The sequence below is a fragment of the Pogona vitticeps genome, chromosome 1 (assembly GCF_051106095.1).
Source record: "Pogona vitticeps strain Pit_001003342236 chromosome 1, PviZW2.1, whole genome shotgun sequence".
Taxonomy (NCBI): Eukaryota; Metazoa; Chordata; class Lepidosauria; order Squamata; family Agamidae; genus Pogona; species Pogona vitticeps.
The window spans coordinates 200,849,745-200,864,606 of NC_135783.1; the positions used below are offsets into that span (position 1 = coordinate 200,849,745).

Sequence of the window (14,862 nt, forward strand, 5' to 3'; positions counted from 1 at the left end):
CAATATGCACAGGAAAGTCAACAAGGCAGGACAGAACTTCTGACTGGCAGTGCTTGGTTACTTGGCATTCAGACCTGTACTGCCCTCGCTGATAAACATGCTATTTATATACAGCAAGGACGGATGCTGGATTGCCTAGTGCAATATGTCCCCTGCGGTTCTGGGCAAAATTGTTGGCCACAATTCAGGACAAGTTCAATATATCTGCTAGCTCAGCCTTGTTGAGAAAGGAAAGAATGGCGCACATAGGAATCTAAGTGACCTTTTCTTGCTAAAGCATCACATGAATGCAAGCAAATACTGTGTATAATGTCCATGGTTTAAACCTGGATCCCCCTGTGTTGGACCTGAATGACCAACGTTTTATGTTGGGATCTCTCCACCAAAAAGGGCTCCCTTTTTAATCTCTTTATCTAAGTAATTGGGATGCTACCTCCCAAACTCTCAAAAGAAATGTAATGTCCAAGTTCTGGCTGCTTCAGGTCCGCACTGTCCTTTCAACTGCCTTCTCTCATAGCATTTTGTTCGGCCCATATCTGCTCATTGCTAGGTGTCTGTGATCTGTACTTTTAGAATAATTCTTCAGTATTGTCACCAGTGAAGTGGAAATAATATTTGTTTTGCAAAAATGTGCTTGAATCACGCTTTAAGCGTTCCTGAGAAGTTTGTGTGGAAGGGAGTGTTGGCAAATCGTAAAATGCAAAAGCATTACAATGCATTTAAAGCGAGAGTAGAAGCCTAATTAGCAAATTCCGTACCTTCTGCTGATCCGTTGTTTCATTCATCCAAAGTGTAGAATAGTGTTTGGTAGGAGCCTGAGTTTCCCATGCAGTGACTGGCCTGCTGCAAGGCAGGGAAGAGTCTACATTGCTTCAAGTAGGCCGACAAAAATTTCAGCCCTCTCTTTGCCCGCTTGGAACTGCATTACAGGTCGTGGCACAACAAGTACCCTGCCTAAGACAGGCTGCCCCATGGTACGAATCTCCCACCTGGCAGCACTGATTCCCGAGTGATCCAGTGTACAGTATCTTCACCTTCACTCTCTGGCTTCTTGTTTCAAGCTTCTCTTGTTTATGGTCACAGGGCACAATTGCTATGCAGCAGAACAGGCACTGCTGTGATCAAAGGTGATAGAGTCTTGTTGTCATTTTAGAGGTATGACAAGATATATTAAAGTAATTTTTCATCTCTTCTCCTGGTTTGTTCCCCCTCCCTCCTTCCCCCCTCCCCTCTTTTTTTAATAAGTCATACTGCATGAGGGAGACTAAACCTATAAAGGCAATAATCTTATCTCAGCAGCTGAAGGAAAAGCTCACGCCTGGCAGCATTCACAAGATAGCAGCTGTTCTTTATCTCCGGGTGCTCGGAGTGCGCTTTTGTTTGCCTTGCTGGGTGTACTGCTTAGGCTTCACTCATCCCATTGCATGCATATAGCCTTTTAATCGCAGGCTGTATGAGTCTTTCTCTAGTCACTGCCATGCATTTCAGAGGTCACACTGTGCTGATTTTCCTTCTTATCATTTAGTAGTTTTCCTAGAAATACATATTTGCTGAAGTACTAATACAAGTACTGGAAACTCTCCGTAAGATCTCTGGGGAAAGAGGTGGAAAGGAGAGCCACCAGCCTTTTCTGTTCATTTCCTCACTCCCATATTGCATTGCCAGGATTTAATTGGGAAAATAGCTCAGGCCCACATTTTGTTACTGAGGAATCATTGTCCAGCCCATTAAGGCTAGAGTTCAGCCTTTTGCTCTCTTTGCTGGTGGAGGGCATGTGTTAAAAGACATTTGTACCCCTTTGCTCTTTTGATTTTGGAATTAGCTGTGTGACATTTTATTTTATTTTTCTCTCTCTCTCTTAAACATCTAGCTGATTTTCTGAGTTTTCTCTCCTCTGATTCCCCAGGATTGTGTCATGAAAGCATTGTCTTGAAAATACAGTGCTCAAGCATTCCCGGTTTTAGTCAGCTGTGAAGCATGATCAGGTGCATCTTTTCATTTAGAGTCATTGGTAGGCTTTTACAAAAACACAGAAAGAGGAAGGAGGGACAGAAGGAAAGGCTTGCCCCTTGCCTAGCTCTGGATTAATCAGGGTGAAGTGTCTAGTAATCACATTGTTCCCAAAGCCTACAGAAAATGAGGTAAGCAGCAGCATCAGATATAGTTGCCTTTGGAGACTAGTAGTACTGACACACATGAATAAAAAAACTTACTATGTTGCCTGGAAAGAGGGCACAATTAAATGCCCTATATCTCAGGCTTTAGGACAGGAGGCTACAGAAATTGTTTCGGGTTTTTTTCCCCTCCCAGAAAAAAATGATTGGGTTCAGTGGGACTCTTCCACAAGTGATTTGTGGACTTGGAACTTTGAAATTGCATTTTGTATTTTAAAGAGAGAGACAGGAATAACCTAGCATCTATCTGTTATTTGATGCAACATATGCTTTAATAATTGGTAGAAGTACAGTAAACCTGTTTTTTTCCCTCCGTCTTTTCAAACGGCTTTACAATTTTCAGTACAAGATCACAAGTGGGCTTTTTGTCTGTAGAAATGTGCTAAACAGCTGTGCTCCAAACATCTCTGAAAAGGCATTAGAAATTGGCACATGGCTGATACCGCATTCAAAAAAAGAGAAAAGATTCGAAGTCATCCTGCAATGCAAGTCAGCACCACAGGAATGCTAGTGCTGTGCAGCTATGTGCTGAGTAGAATACCACATATGCTTTTGAAAAAAGCCAAGATAGTTGGTGAGCTTTTACACTGGAAAAATAACACCAACCTCAAGGATATTGCTGTGACCTGCTTTCTTGCCCTTGTGGACCACCGTTTGCAGGCTCACAGCTTGCTTCTGATCAGTCTGCTAGAGAGATTTGGATTCTGCCCTGACTTTCAGAGCCACCCTCACCTCCTGCTCCCCAGAATTCTCCCAAGAATACCCTAAAAGCAGATATATGAGAGTTTCTGCCCACAAACATGCACCTATAGACACTTACATTTTGCTCACCTGGAGCAGGACCTTGATGCATAGCTTTCTCTAGCCTTACTCCCTGTTGTTAATGTTTTTTAAAAAAAGAGGAATTTGCGGCAGTGGTTCTTGTGAGTTGTAGTCTCACATTGCCCATTAGCTCTATAGAGGGTGCCTGTTGAACAACTATGTCTCCCAGGAGTGACTGCATAGGTTTTACTCAGTTCCCAAACTAAGCTCCTTGTGCAAAAAGGAGCTTTTACACATGGTGGGGGGGAGATCTTGCTGGACTGGATGAACAGTAAAATGTTAAAGCAATAAACTTTGTTACAACGTCTAGCAACACAGTGCTCATATTCTTAGTAGTACTGGATCTGTACATGCCCCAGACAAGCTTTTATCAAACCACTTAACCTCTTATCCTTTTCTATCCCAACCAACGTTCTCCTCAACTGCTGCAACTGGATTCTGTTCAAATGGCAGAAACTTATCTCTAACAGACAGCTCCAGGTCTCAGCTGCCAAGCCTTCCAGATCATTTTGCTACAAACTGAATGCTTTAATACACATCTTCAGATTTGGACTGTTCAATATTCAGTGCTCGTCATTGATCGACTGTAAGGGAGGAGGAAAATACCGTTGCGATTCCTTCCTTCCTTTCCTCTCTCTCTTCCTGAACCAATTGTGTTCACAAGGCTGTATAGCTCAGTGGTTTAGGTATTTGGCTGTGGAGCCAGAGGTCAGGAGTTCTGTTCCCCACTGTGGATCCTGGAGATAAGAGCCACCCTGTGCAGCCTTGGGGGCAAGCCGCACAGTCCCAGGGCACCCCCAGAAGAAGGGAATGGGAAACCACCTTTGAGTATTCTCTACCTAGAAGATTTTCAAACTTTGACTGGATCAAAGTGTTAGCCTTCAAGGCATCCCGTGATTCTTTGCCATTTCAGCAACAACAGATCAATATATGTAGTGCTCTGGAATTAATTAGTTGGTTTTATTTTGCTATTCAGCTAGAAAAATTGTTAACCTGGAACTGTAGTTCTAAACCTTGGGTCCCCAGGTGTTCTGGGTCCAAAACTCCCAGAAATCCTGGCCAGCACACCTAGCGGCAAAGGCTCCTGGGAGTTTTAGTCCAAGAACATCTGGGGATTCAACATTTTGAAAACATTTATTTAAAAGCCAATATAGAAAACTTAAAAATGAGTGTATAGATGGGACTGTAGTTTAGTGTGTAATTCACATTCACATTTTTCACATTCAGTGGTAAGAACATGCTTAAAATTTCTGATATTTATGTGTTTAGGATTATGAGTCAATACTGGATGACTTCCAGTCTGGTTTCCAGTTATATTTATGGCTTTCAGTACCATTAGCAAATTCCTTCTAATTCAAATCAGACTGATTTAGAATAAACTAATCTAGTATTCTTTTTAAAGGGAATTAGCAGGACTTATTTCTAAATGAATCCAAGGATGTTTTCACCATCTTTTCCTTCAGATAAGACAGACAAGGAGCATCCAGGTTTAGCCCATTGCATGGTGAAGCAGAAAAAGTGGCACAGATTTTGCTCGTCAGGCCTTGCATGGTTGACTCCAACCCTTCCTCTCATGTTTGGACTGGAGGAGGAGGCAGGCTCAGCATGCAGCTGCCAGGATAGCCCCTGCCCGTCTCCAGCTTCCAAGTTAGGAGGAATAGCAATACAAAGTTTAAAATGGCATACGTTAGAGGAGAGGTTTAGGCAACACCTGGAAGACAAAGAGGTGGGCATTAGAGCAGATCATTCCTGAATTTTCTAAAGAATTTTAAAAAATCTCTAAACTGAGATGGTTGCACTTTTGAGATACCATGACAGGACAACATTCACAGCTAAAAACAATAATGGTAGGTAAAGTAGAAGGCAACAGGAAGAGAGGAAGACCAGGCAAGAGCTGGATTCATATCTCCACAACCTTTGGTTTCCAAGACCTGAGTAGAACAAGTGAATGATGGGTCGTTTTGGAGGTCTCTGATTCATAGGCTCGCCATAGGACGGAAGTCACTTAACAGCACATAACAATAATGTGAATACATTTTAAAAAAGTTTCTGTGAAAAGAAGCATAACACGTTAGCATTGCTCTCTTCTCTTTGAATAGAAATGCAACCTCAGCAGCTCTTATGTTTGGCTGCCTGATGTATCCTTTTCAAAAACTTCGTATCTCCATAGAAGTACAAAATAGATGTCTTTTATATTCATATACTACCTGACACAAGCATTACAGCTTAGCAAGTAGACCTCCTGTTTTTAAACGACTAGCTGGCTAGCATGCCTAATAAGCATTCACTGAGGTGTGGATACTCTTTTCCAGGAGCTTACAATCTTCACAAAAAGCAAAAACGTTTCAGGCAATTTACTCAGAATTGCCTTCAGCTGAAAAGAACATTATTTCTGTGGCTCTTGAAGCAGTCTCTCCCATTTAAATGCATCTCTTTCAGCTTGTGTTTCTGGAATCTTTTCCTATGTGGTTGGTACAATGTGTGAGCAAAGCTAATCAAATTATTTTGATGAGAGAAAGACAGCTAGGTTGGTACCATTTTTGAAAAATGTGCCTGCAAATCATTGCGCTCACTTTTTTTTCCTTCTGTTTTTCAGGTTCACACATTCAGGGGTCCACATTGGTGTGAATATTGTGCCAACTTTATGTGGGGCCTCATTGCTCAGGGAGTGAAATGTGCAGGTAACAATGATTTCTGTCTTTTTTTTTTCATTTCCAATACACAATGAAATGTGCTCTCCCCATTTTGAACTGAGCTCCAGTCATAGATTTTAAAAAAGATTCCCATTTGCATTGAGAAGAATCTGGATCAGCCCCTTGTGTTGGTCTATTCATATATCAATGATTTGCCATTCTACCTTTTAGCATAAAAATTCTGACATTAAAAAACAGAAGATAAAATAGTAGCAAAGTAATAATAAAGCAACCAAGGGCGCAACAAAAAATAACTGAAAAATCCTGATTGCTCAAGGCTTCCCCAGTTACATATAATTATTGGTTGCTAGAATATCAGGGAAGAAAGAGAGAGAGAGAGACTGAGACATCAACAAGGTGTTTCAGCATTTCAAAACCAGAATAAAGTCAAGCTATAAAAATACAATGCAGATGCAGACATTAAACACTATTAAAAGGTGTAGGAAAGAGCATAAACATTACACCCATAGGAGGTAAAGTTGAAATTACAGACTCCTGCCTGTCTATACTAGATACCAATGCCAAATGAAGACAAGGAGCGACCCATGTATACACATCACACATGATATTCCTTATATATCAAATCCATACACAGGATGTGTATCTACTGTTTTGTGCAAACTCAGGTGTGTCTGCGCTGTATATTTTGGGAATTCATCCTGCATGAAAATCAGAGAGAGAACATTTCAACACAAATTGTTGCTGGTATAGGTACCGGAATGTCATTTTAGGGATAATCAGTCATGTTCACACTTGTGTGGCATCAATTATTGAAGTTAATTTCTTTTGTCAAACAAGGACCTTAGAATGTTTTCTGGGCAGAGAAAATTTCTTCCCCCCCACCCAGGCAAACAAATGGTTGAAGAACTATTCTGTTCCATCATCTGTTATTACGTGTTGTAGACACATGATTTCCCTGCCTGTAGGGTAAGGTTTATAATATTGAGAGGTCTGGCCAAACCCCCCAAATTGTGCCCCTCCACTGAAGTGCACAGGAAGCTTGCAGACTGAGCCTAATGCTTGGGGTCAGGTTGTTTTACTATAAAGGCAGTAGTAGTAGATGGCAATAGCTTGTAAGGCTCTGCCAGCCCTGTTCTGATTTGAGACAGAAATTCCAAACCGTATCTTCTCCCTCTAGGTATACCACAAGGTGGTTTACTGATGATCAGAGATGGCAAAAGTTACTTGCTTGAATTTCAGACAAGTCAACTCCCCCCCCCCAGAAAACCACAGCCAGGAGCCATGCTGGCTGGGGCATTCTGGGAATTATCCGAAAAACAACTTCCCCTCCATGTAGATAAGGGATATAGCATCATAGGTAAGCCAGCTGCCCAGTGAGCTCTCTGCCATTTAGACGGGCAGCCCCCTTACCCAGCTCAGTCTTCGTGGGGAACTCTTCCGGTTTTTTGCCATCATTGGCTTTGAGCAGGTCCTTGAATGAGTCACTCCCTCCCTTCCCATTTGAAAACCACGGGTGTCTTCAGGAGGGAGCAGCAGCAGTCCTTGCCTCCCTCAGAATCGTGAAGGTAGTGTTTTAATGTATGCAGACAGATGCACTGTTGCAATGGCATGCATGCAGCACGCCTGAAAATTGCATCAATGTACCACTGTGCAGCCCTACCCCCCAAAAGACACACCAGTTCGGCGCTGGGATGTTAATAGAGCAGACAGGCAACCCTTTTGTCACCCACAGCACCAATGTCTGTGCCTCTTTGGACAGATTTTAAGGTAGCCATTTTTTTTAAAGAACTGCAACATGAAAGCTGATTTAAAATACCCATGGAAAGGCACAGAAGAAGGAAGAAAATGGGCAGCCTGACTGATGGACAGAAAGGTGGTTGAACAGTAGAACTAAGTGAGATCCCACCCACAGGCTCCTTGTGCCTCTTCGCAGGTGTCAAGGCAGTGTAGGGTGAGCGACACAATGCATTCCGGAGCCCCTCCTGCCCCAGCCTGGTGCTATGTGAATGTCTTGGTCGACCTGTCCATTGTCCTCTGCCTGTATGTGTACCACGTGTGCAACAGTTGATGGTTTGCTATCTTCTAAGGACAGCACCAAAAATTTGCTGCCTGCGAAGGCTTCCTCACTCTGGCAGCACTGTGGAAGTCTTGTGTTCCAACTGATTTCATTTTACACCCCTCTATACCTTTCTTGGGCTGACTGGATAGTTCAGTGGTTAGCTATCTGGATGTGGAGCTAGAGGTTAGGAGTTTGATTTCCCCACTGTGCCCGATGGGAGAAGAGCCAGCCTGTGTGGCCGTGGTCAAGCTGCACAGTTCCGAGACTCCCCCAGAAGGAGGGAATGGGAAGTCAATTCTGAGTAAGCTCTACCTGGAAGATCATGAAAAGGGTTTCCATAAGTCAGAATGAATTTGACAGCACAGGATGATGATGATGATACCTGATACTTTTCTTGACTAATCTCTTAAACCAGTATAGTTATGATTGAATGTAAGGCAATATAAAATGCATTAAAAACATAGAGGGAGTGGCAAAATGCTTTCTCAGAAGTTGGTGAGGAGTGTTCTTGTTCTTGAGAGTGCAGAGCATTGCATTTCCCTGGTTGTGGCCTAAATAAAACAAAAGCAAGAAAAGAGCAATTCTGCCTCAAAATACAATAAAAAGAGCTCTGCTTATTGATTCTCCCTATCCATCATTAACATCTTTTAAAAGTAACTAGGAAAGGCAACTAGATCATATTACAGTGGTGCCTCGCAAGACAAATGCCTTGCAGGACAAAAAACTCGCAAGACAAATGGTTTTGGCAATGGGAGGGTTGATGACTCGCAAGACAAATGTTCCTATGGCCCTGCTTCGCAAGACGAATGTTTTCTGTTTTTTGTTCCTGCCTCATGTTTGCTGATTTTTAAATGTTTTTCTATGATGTTTAAAAAGTTAATGTTTTTTGATTGAAATTTTTGAAATCATCTGCACAATATGTATGGCTTTAAAGAGCACCTAATAAAGCCTTTGTAAACCAAATGTGACTTTGTTCTGCCTTTTTTTGCCCATAGGAACGCATTAATTAGATTTCAATGGGAAAACACGTTTCACAAGATGAATTTTTCGCAAGACAACATTAACCACGGAACAAATTAAATTTGTCTTGCGAGGCGCCACTGTATTTGTTATACCAATAGAAGACCTTAATTCCCCATCATTATATGACTTCGCAAATATAATTTTATATTGTCTTCATTGCTTCCCCTTCCAAAAGAATATTGTGTCACAGGTAACAGCAATGTAATTTGTGGCTTGTTGCTTCCAAGCAAGGAAAGTGTGTAAGCCTACCGTTGCTATCTTAACCTCCTACTAGATAGAATGTAGTTAGATCTCTGGTGCGGCAGAAGAATGCTGTATGTAATTAAATGAAAATAAGGATGACAGGAGCTTAAAGCTACCCACATTTTGTATTCACTGTCATTATGACAACTTAGTACGATAGAAAACCAGGCCCATCAGGAGAAAGCACGAAACAGGCAGGAGGAAACCATCCAAGAGATGGTCTCCTGAGGCTGTTGCTTGTAGGAACAGTTGCTGCGGGTGGGGCGAGGAGACAGGGAGCAGGGAAGTGGAATGTGGGTCTTCATACATGGTTGGTAAACTGGCTGTCCAGTGATAGAGGGGCAGGTTTCTATAGGAGAGCCCCACCCATCTACAAAGCTGCAGGTACGCACCACAGAGCCATGTAGGCACAGAGTTGTATTTGGGTCTCTTGTTGCAAGTCTGCTGGTGACAAACCAAGAGCTCAGTCGCCGCCTTCCTAGAAATCATTATCGCGAGAAGGGTTTGGGATGCAGGCCCCTTGTTTTCTTTAGAGGAGGGCTTCATCGGAGATGGGCTTTTTGACAGGGATCTCATCCCTGGAGCCTACTTCAGATGCCAGGAGGACGTAGCAAGCAATAGGGATATCCGTGCAGAGCTCAAGTTCATCCCCACCGCTGCCTTGATAAACTTGGGACATTCAGAGCAGAGATTTTAGGTGAAAGACGGTATGTTCAAGTTTTAAAAGGCAGTCTGGCTGTCAGCCTTTTGGTTTATTTACGTCTTCCAGGAAAACTTAGATCCTGTGGGTCAAACCAGCAGTGCTCTGGATCCTAGTTAGTGACGGCTTCAGCATGTTCTTGTAGCCGTTCCCTTTCAAAAGCAGCTTACCAACTCACAAACCATTTGGTGTTCTTAATACGAACTTCCAAGTATACTTGATAAGGGTGTGTTACCAACTTGCAAGTGGCACATGCGAGAAGATCAAGATTGTATTGTGGCCCTTCTGAATCCAACTCTTGGTTGGATTGTGCACTTCCCCTCTCCTCTCCAGAAGCCGTACATTCTATAATTACCTTTAACATCATTGCATGTCAGAAGGAAGGAAGAAGTGGGGGAATCTGTATGGAGATTTGCCCAGTAAGCAGCGGGTTAGATTAATTTTTAGCATGAGAACTTGTTGGTCCTTTCTCAGAGTAAATTCATAATAAGTATCTTTTCAGCAGTGCGTGACATACCATGGCAACCAGCTTGCACCTTCTCTCTTCGCTGGCACGTGGGTGGGTTTGTCTCCTGCTTGGATATGGTTTATATAATGTTCTTTCACACACCATGCATAGCCACCTACATTAAAATAATCCTTCAGGGCCAGATTTTTCCAAAGCCTTGAGTGGGAGAGATGGGGGGGGGGGGAGTGGCTGGCTGCTTCATTCTGAACAAAGCAGAGCAGAAACTAGGTCCCAGAAAGCTTTGCTCCGTGACGTCTTTCAGTTTTCCTGAGCTTTGTGTTTGCACACCGTCATCCCGATGATTGCAGGGTCTGAATCACATGCCTCCCTCTAAGGGATCACAAAAAGCTGCTCTTAAGGTCTCACAAGTTCCCCTTCAGTGGCTGTCGAGGAGCTAAAGACTGGGCGCAGTGTGTGGTGGCCGGCGACTGGTGGTGATTCAGCCATTGTGCTAGTGTTAGTTCTGGATATGTTGGGCCCCTCACATGGCTCTCCTCCGTGTTGACATCTGCTGGTTTCTGGGAATTTGTCTTGTATCTTAATGCACTTCATGTATTCATCATATCTGTGTCCTCCCCATCCTGGGTGCAGCTGAAGCAGGCCTAAAGGGCACCATTTCGGGTTGCTCTGCCAACACCACGTTAGGCTGCAGGAGCCACTCCATTCTGGCATTCCCCCCCCCCTTTGGTGATTAACTGTTATTAACTGATTGTGATTCCTAGTGTTCACAATTAATTATCATGTGAGAGGGCTGTCCTGCCCCAGCAATCACATCGGGTCCATCTCCTGCATTATGTGGCATATTTGTAGGGCAGAGTCTTCTCTCGGTGTGAAAAGAATCCTCCTGTTATTTCTGGTGGCAAGGACCACAAAACTGCTGAGAATTGCCCTAGCCAACACAGTCAGTAGCCTTCAGGACTGGGGAATTCTGGAATTTTTGTACTCCAGAAAAAGTAACGGTTCCAAGCTCTAGTGTGCCTACTAGCATCAGACCAAGTGAACAGGATGAATGGGCCCATTCATCTCCTTAAATGTGGTTACTTGCATTAGCAGAACTGTATACACAGGGTGACACCAAATAGTTCTGTGTCATCCAAGGGTTTTTGCGTCTAACCTGGAATTTATACCAAGGGCAACATTTATCCTTCTGTCATTCTGTTTACCCCTATTGGATGACTTTACAGCACAGAAATACTTGGCCCTGGCTGAAGTCCTGTTGAATTTGTGGGGATTTTGTGAGTTTCCTCCTCTGTACATTCCATGGGCCCTACTGTCGTTGTGACTCAGTAGGCTAAGTAACAGGATTTCAGCCCCTGAAACAGAAATGTTTGTCCATTGGTGTTTTACCATTCGGAAATGCATTAGTTGATATTATTACACCTCCTTGAGGGCTTTGGTTTTTAATACTAATTTAGGGTAAACCGCAGACTCTCTGCTCCAGGGTCAGAAGACCAGCAGTTGTAAGATCCAATCCACGCGACAGAGTGAGCGCCCGTCACTTTGTCCCAGCTCCTCGCCAGCCTAGCAGTTCGAAAGCATGCGAATGCAAATAGATAAAAGTAAATTAGTACAAAGTTTGCATCAAAAGTTGTAGCAGGCTTTTGTATGCATGCGATTAAAGTTTTTCTGGGTTCTGCTCTAATTATATTGATTAACCAAATTAATCAAGAAAACAATTAAGGTGCATTTCAAACACACTGCCCTTCATTTTCTCAGACATAGTTAGAATTCATGTGGAAAAAAGGCTAACAGCGGAAGTAACTCTTGCTTTCTTTGTTTTTCTCAAGCTATTAGATGTTTGTACCCTTTCAGGGTACAAACAGGTAATTTTATTTCTACATTTGCTTCTGTGTCCAGAATTCTACTAATAATCTTGAAGATGTATTCAAACTAATTTTCTTCATTGATAATATGACCGCTTCTTGGAAAACGTACTTCATGCCTACTAGCCATAATGAAGAGTGCCTATGATTGGATGATCTGGTTTTGCATTGTTAATGTGTGTTGTGTCACTATGCTCTTCAATTATTTAATATATTTTCACACTGTCAACAAAAACATTTTACTCAATATATTGCTGTAACTTATATATTATTAGACTATAGTTTTCCTCAGCCCTGACTGTCACCCATGTTGTGTAGAGATGCCAAATATTTCCATAGCCACACATTGCCCACTTGTGCTTTAGTGAATTGGGCTTTGAACTACACATAGTTGATATTTTGGGGGGGAAATGGCAGTGATTTTAATAGTGTCATTGTGACACTTGCCAATGAGGGCAAGCAGGTGTAATATGGTTATTGTGCTCAACCTTCCATGGCATTGGTAGTGGACTCTTCAGCCGATCTGATGTAATCGCCACAGTTGGCTTTAGTTGTAGGAAATCTGAATTCAGATCCAGTCTCAGCTGTGAGACAGACTGGATGGCTCATTTAATTGTCTTGCCAAAAACCTACTTCATAGGACTGTGGTAAAATCAGAAAGAGAAAATCCATACAAAGTGCCCTAAACTCCAAGGATGCAAATCGAAGATCAAGAGATCCTGCTTTCTGCTGCACTCGGCATTCAGTTGTGCTGCAAAGATCAAGCAAAACAGTCTTGCCAAGACAATCCGCATGAACAAAGAGGCCAAGAGAGAACGCTTCTTCCTGGAAAGGCAAAGGCTTGGCTGCAAGGCAGCTTGGGAGACAATATTTATAGCCAGATCTTAAAAGGTTCCTTTTAAAAAGTTACAAGTTATAATTAGAATTCCAGAGGACCCCTCCAATGTAGTTAATATTTGTTAATGTTATTATCACCATTTTAAAAGTAAATGTTTGATATTCAGTGGAAGCCACTGAAATAGTTATTTTTAGTTATATTTTGGAAACATCCAATTGTTTTCCATTCAGAAGCACGAGACACAGGGCAAGCCATGACTTCAGCCGTGGGATGTTCCTTTTCCATGCTTTGATAAAGACCCTCCCCCAATAACTGTAAAAGTAACTTCAAAACTGTTCCCAAAGAAGTGAGGTTACTCCTTGTCAAGTTACAATTGCAATGTAATTAATTTTATATTCATTGTTAGGAAAAGGAACTACTGTAATTATAATCAAGTTACAGGAATCTAGATCTCAATTGACTATCAGGAAAAATATCCTAACTGTTAGAGAAGTATGACAATGGGACCAATTACCTCAGGAGGTTGTGAGCGTTCCAACCCCCAAGGCAATCAAGAGAAAATTAGGCAGCCCTCTTTCAGATCTACTTTAATTTGGATTCCTGCACTGAGCAAGGGTCTGGACTCAATGGCCTTCTAGGCCCTTTCCAACTCCATTACTCTCTGATTAAATGATTTGTGTGATTGGTTCTTTATAAACAACATTTTATTTGTGATGAATTACTTCCAAGGTCTGTGCTTTGAAGACTTAGAGAAGATGAAAGTAATATGAGCTGGGTAGCTCATGATGCTACTGAATGGCATCATTAATGCTTTTTTCCAGTTCAAGAAAAGATCTACCCAAAGAGACCTTTGGGTAGAGTGGGCGGCATCATAGTAGGCATCCTTCAGTCTCGAAAGACTATGGTATCGTGCTCTGTATGGAGGACTTGGAACAGCGTCTAGTGTGGCTGAGGAGGCCAATTCGAGAGTGACAATCCCTTCCACACTGGAGACAAATCCAATCTGTCCCCTGTCCAGCTCCCTGGTTTTGCTTCCTTTGTGACTTCCTCTTTGCCTCAGCCTGCTGGACAAGGGTCTCTTCAAATTGGGAGAGGCCGTGATGTACTGCCTGCCTCCAGGCTGAACGATCAGATGTCAGAGTTTCCCATCTGTTGAGGTCTATTCCTAAGGCCTTCAGATCCCGCTTGCAGATGTCCTTGTATCGCAGCTGTGGTCTCCCTCTGGGGCGATTTCCCTGCACTAATTCTCCATATAGGAGATCCTTTGGAATCCGACCATCAGCCATTCTCACAACGTGCCCAAGCCAGCGTAGACGTCGCTGTTTCAGTAATGTATGCATGCTGAAAATTCCAGCTCGTTCTAGGACTACTCTATTTGGAACTCTGTCCTGCCAGGTGATACCAAAAATCCGTCGTAGGCAACGCATATGGAAGGTGTTCAGCTTCCTCTCCTGCCGGGCACAAAGTGTCCAGGACTCGCTGCAGTACAGGAGTGTGCTCAGGACACAGGCTCTATAGACCTGGATCTTGGTATGTGTTGTCAGTTTCTTATTGAGCCATACTCTCTTTGTGAGTCTAGAGAACATGGTGGCTGCTTTCCCAATGCGTTTATCCAGCTCGACATCTAGAGAGAGGGTGTCAGAGATGGTTGAGCCAAGGTACACAAAGTCATGAACAACCTCCAATTCTTGTGTGGAGATGGTAATAGAGGGAGGTGAGTCCACACCCTGGCCCATGACTTGTGTTTTCTTCAGGCTGATTGTTAGTCCAAAGTCTTGGCAGGCCTTGCTGAAACGGTTCATGAGTTGTTGGAGGTCTTCAGCAGAGTGGGCAACAATGGCTGCATCGTCTGCAAAGAGGAAGTCCCTCATGCATTTCAGTTGGACTTTGGTCTTCGCTCTCAATCTAGAGAGATTAAAGAGCTTTCCATCTGATCTAGTCCGGAGATAGACACCTTCTGTTGCAGTTCCAAAGGCATGCTTCAGCATGACAGCAAAAAAGATCCCAAAAAGTGTTGG

The 14,862-nt window shown here is 42.9% G+C and overlaps 1 protein-coding gene across 2 annotated transcripts in view; it reads left to right on the forward strand.

Moving 5' to 3' along the window:
- Positions 1–14,862, forward strand: part of CHN1 (chimerin 1) — a 141,795-nt gene that overhangs the window by 110,913 nt on the left and 16,020 nt on the right. For both annotated transcript variants that reach the window (XM_020805156.3, XM_078394068.1), the window contains exon 8: positions 5,593–5,677. In XM_020805156.3, the coding sequence (XP_020660815.1) occupies positions 5,593–5,677 (85 nt within the window). The remainder of the gene's footprint in view (positions 1–5,592; positions 5,678–14,862) is intronic.